General features: G+C 38.5%; 1 protein-coding gene across 1 annotated transcript in view; it reads right to left on the minus strand.

Annotated features, from left to right (window-relative positions):
* Window positions 1–4885, minus strand: part of COBL (cordon-bleu WH2 repeat protein) — a 227681-nt gene that overhangs the window by 60538 nt on the left and 162258 nt on the right. The window contains exon 8 of the mRNA XM_012733951.1: window positions 1741–1879. Within this exon, the coding sequence (XP_012589405.1) occupies window positions 1741–1879 (139 nt within the window). The remainder of the gene's footprint in view (window positions 1–1740; window positions 1880–4885) is intronic.

Raw genomic sequence — 4885 nt, forward strand, 5'->3', positions numbered from 1 at the left:
TGTCCCACAGTAAGTTATGTGGTTAAATTATGGTACATGTATATGTAATGGAATATTTTTAGATCTTACAAATAATTATACATATATATATAAAATATGAGTTACTAGTGTTGCAGGTCATGCTTACTGTTATGTCTTTTAAAAAATCACTTTCTTCAGATTTTAAAGCTTAGTGTCTTCTAATACATAGTGGATTCTATGCTTTATGCTCTCCAACAGACTGTTCATAAAGATATTAAGCTTCATTTCTTAATCTAGAGATATACCCATGTATTCCTTCCTTGTTTACAGACTTATAGATATGGAAGAGGACTAATTTCAATACATCATGACCTCTTTCAAGTTGCAAATAAGCCAAAATCAGCCTGGATGAGGTAGCTTGATCCAAGTAAGTATCATACCTGGGGAAGCACCCCAAAGGGGAAGATGCTACTGGGGCTTATCTTCTGTTTATCAGTAAATTTGGATCAAGACCCAAATCTAATTGACCATGATACTATTTTTTAGTACAATTTCCAAAAAAAAAGCATGTTCTTAATGTCTTAATAGCTGAATGGGAAAAAAATTGCCTAAGATATTACTTTGTGAATATGTTACTGGCATATTGATATTTTTTTAAACATAAAACAAGACTTTGTCTAAAAGTTCTGCCTGTGGTACCATTAGTATAGCTTTAGTTATGGGTATTTCTGATGGGGACAGAAGTCTAAAATTGAAACAGTCACCAACTTTGTCTATCATGTCCTTTACCTCAAAAAATACTTAGTTATTTTCAGTAGGAAGGGAACTTCATTCCTCTTCATTACTCTCATCCATACCTTCTTTTTGTAGCAAATTCCTTAGTGAGGGAATTGCCCCTATAATGTTCTCTTTCTCTCACCCTTTTCTGACACTCTTAGGCACCAGCTGAATGCCCAATTCAAGTCTGTTTGCTGGATACAGGAGTTCAAGCCTACATCAGGAGGCTTGGGCTGAAATGGGTTGTCTGGCCTGGAGACTGGCATGATTCTGCCACAATTGACAGTACCATTTAAAGTGGTTGTTTCACAGAATTTCAACAAAGAGCAGTAACTGTGAGGGTTGTCACCCATTCATGAAAAGAGAAGGGAGAGAGTTTAGAAGGTGTAAAGGGATCTCAATGGTAGTCTCATCATGAAGGAGAAAGCTAGGTTTATCTTATTGAACCACTAATCGTGTTTCTTTAACTATGATAGTATTTTATCTTGGGAAAGAGGATGAACTGATATGAAATATAGGCTATTGCTCAATTAGCATTACCCAGACAGTGAAATCCTAAATCAGTAGAGACAAGGTACTGATTTGGGGAGAGGGGGTTGGCGCAGGCAGAATGCCAACAAATAGCCAGTAGCTCATGTTAAGGTTTCCAACACGAAAACTACAACCACTCTTCCTTGGGAGTATTGCCCTTTGGGCAAAGACAAAACATAAGGGTGCTGAGTGGACTAAATGACACAGAGAGTGACCTCAGGGACATGTCATGCATCCACATTTAAATTTTCCACTGTTCACCCCTCCGCCCATCTCCAGCCATTCTCTACCTTTCCCAACACATGCCAATAGCAGATCAGAAAATGTGCCTATATTAATTCAATTCGCAAGTGTTTTCCAGACTTTCTTTCATTTTCTGGGTTAATGTCATCACAGACGAGGCCACTGCAAATATTAATAGCAGTGCTCAGATTCCACACAAGAGCAAGCAGCCAGTGCAAACTCACTCACCCATGGTGCTCTTCCTTTTTTCGTCTGAGTCTTCAGCACGGTTAGGCACCAGGGGGCTTGGTGGCGGAGGCTGTGGTGGAGGGGGAGCTGGTGCCCGCCTCTTCTTTTTCTGTAAATCAATCTGTGACCCCAGTGACATCTAGAAAGCAGAAGGAAGAACAAGCAGTTAGTGTGTGGGTAACTCTGTGGGGAGTGGTGAGCATGTGGGACACAGATCTGACAGGTTTGCTCAGTACGATTTGGTATGTAGGAAGGGATCAAGTTGCCAGTTCCCTTTCTAGGAACCCAGGTATAAAGTAACCCAGGCTTGGGGTGCCGGCAGTAGTATCAGGACTTCTTGTATGGCCCAGAAGTGGCTAGTGATGCTCATAGATACCAACAGAACCACTATGAGCATAAGGGCTCTGCCCCATATTTTTTAGGAATTCCAGACAAATCAAGAGACTCAGAAACTAGCATAAATATGAGAAAGGGGTCCTAAGCACTTAATTAAATGCAAAAAAGAACTACGCTTCCTGAAAGCTTTATGAAGATCTGTGATGATTTGTAGCCACATAGAGGTACAGAAGCAGAAGGGCACAGCTTTTCCTTGCCCTTGGACCTGGAATCACAGTGAAGTTTGCCAGATGTGGGGTCAGCTTGTAGCTCCCAACCAGCTCAGAAATCCAGTTCTTACTCAAAGATACATCCAGAAGACACCATGACAATGTCGGGCAGATCTAATTATTAAAAATAAAATCAGTTTATTTTGGAATCATGGTACCCATTGATTCTAGTTTTTTGTCTCTGAAAGACTGTATAATTCTCTCTGCCTCTCTTACATTTTCATCTGCTCACTCTCACTGATGAAAATTCTTTAAGGATCACTGCATTATGTGCAGTTTACTAATAATAACACAAATGAGACTAAGCTAGGTTTCTGCTCTGAGGAAGCTTACAGCTCAGCCAGTACCTCCAGTTCAGTAGTCTCTGTGGGATGGCAGGTGCATCCTGAGAGAGGGGGTCTCTCCACATACCTCGCTAGGGAACTCTAGTTCTCCTTTGAGCATTTCTTGGTTTATTAGCTCAGACTCACAATGCTTGTGTCAGAAGGGAAGGCATGCCTCACCTCCCAAGAAAGGCAAATTTCTCCTGTGGTGGTGGGGGGGGGACCTGGGGTTGTAGTGTTTATATATGTGCATGTGTGCACAAAAATCTTTTTGTTATCATTTAACACATTTAATGTCAAAAAAATAAAAGTCTCAAAAGTAAAAGGAAGACACTAAAATTTAGTTTAATAGTTGGCACGTTTTTTCTGCTTATTCTTTCTTCTAAAAATCACCTTATTTATATCTTTCTGTTACAATATTCTACAACCATTTCCTATCCCTTTAGGATTCTGTATTTTATATAGAACATGGACAGAAAAATCAAATTGTTCTACAAAGTCTAGAGTCAAACAGCAGTTCTTACCCAATGCCCCACACTGTCAGCAACCACTGCAAATGCAGTTTCATCTGGCCTTTGCTCTATTTTTTTTTTTTTTGGATAATAAGCCTATTCTATCATTTTATTTTACCACATTAGATACTGGATCTAACTCCAGAAGACTTAGTTCTTTCAGACACATGTAAGCATAGACACACTTACACATACTGTTATAATATTGTTGTACATATTGTTATCAAAGATATTATAATCATGTCAAACAGTAATTTTCTTCAAGAGTTTTTTCCAGGTGAGATGTTTGATATGTAAGTCGACCACATTTTCTTTCCAAGTCACTTGAATGCTATGCCAATAAAAATTTCACAGGTGTTATTCAAAGAAATAGAGCAAATGTTGATGAAATTCATATGGAACCTCAAATAGCTAAAAAAAAAACCTCAACAAAGCTCTCCTGACAAAAAAGGAGAATAAAGGTATCACACTCCCAGACCTCAAAATATACTATGGAGCCATAATATTGGGACAAAAACAGACACACAGGCCCAGAAATAAACCCACATCTTTAACAAAGGAGTAAAGAGTATTATGCAGTGACACAAGGACAGTCTGTTCAATAAATGGTGCTGGGAAAATCAGAATGCTACAGGCAAAAGAATAAAGCTAGACTACTACCTCAAATCATGCACAAAAATCAACTTACAATGAATAAAAGAACTACACCTAAGACCTGAAACCATAAAACACATAGAAGAAAACAGGCAAAATGCTACATGCCATACAACTTAGTAACATCTCTAAAGACTCATCCTCCAAAGAAAAGAAAGTGAAGGAAAAGATAAACTGCTGGATTACATCAAACTAAAAAGCTCTGTACAGTAAGAGAAATTAACCAAAACAAAGAGACAACTTATATAATACTACTGATAAGGGGCTAATTGCAAAGATACACAAAGAGCTCGCATGACTCAACCAAAAAAAATAAGCAGTCAAGTCAAAAAAGGGCAGAAGAACTAAAAAGGCACTTCTCCAAAGAGGAAATGCAAATGGCCAACAGGTATATGAAAAGATGTTCAACATCACTTGTAAACAGGGAAATGATACCCAACTTATTGTCTAACCTGGAAATTCCTGTCTTACTCATATTTTTTATTTTTTTTCTTTGAATCCCGTGTTTTTGTTTAAAATCTACATTTTTGCTTTAGTTAGGCATGGCATCTATGAAATTGCTAAGAAAAGACGTGTATGAGGTAAATTTTTGAGGATTTTAAAACGTTAAGTGTGTTTTCAATCTTTTCCACTGAGTGGTGCTTGTGAAAACTCACACTGGAAAGAGTCACCTCTCACAGTGCCACTCACATCTCCACATCACTGGTCTTTGTAACCTACCCTGGATTCCTGCTGTAATGTTTTAGTTTTATTCCTTTCTGACTTTTTCTACCCACCCCCAACATCACCCCTCCGCCCCTCCCATTTGCTCTTTTCTCTCTGGACTCAATTAGGTGAACACTCAATTTTCTAGCTATTAAAAAATATATTTTTGCCTAATTTAAAAATGTTTCTCTCTTGAAAAAGGAACTCTCCTGTACTGCTGGTGGGAATGCAAACTAGTACAACCACTATGGAAAACTGTCTGGAGGTTCCTCAAACTGCTAAACATGGAGCTTCCCTACGACCCAGCAATCCCACTCCTAGGTATCTATCCAAAAGACACAAAAAC

Source organism: Condylura cristata, unplaced genomic scaffold (assembly GCF_000260355.1).
Source record: "Condylura cristata isolate star-nosed mole 26May11 unplaced genomic scaffold, ConCri1.0 scaffold00044, whole genome shotgun sequence".
Taxonomy (NCBI): domain Eukaryota; kingdom Metazoa; phylum Chordata; class Mammalia; order Eulipotyphla; family Talpidae; genus Condylura; species Condylura cristata.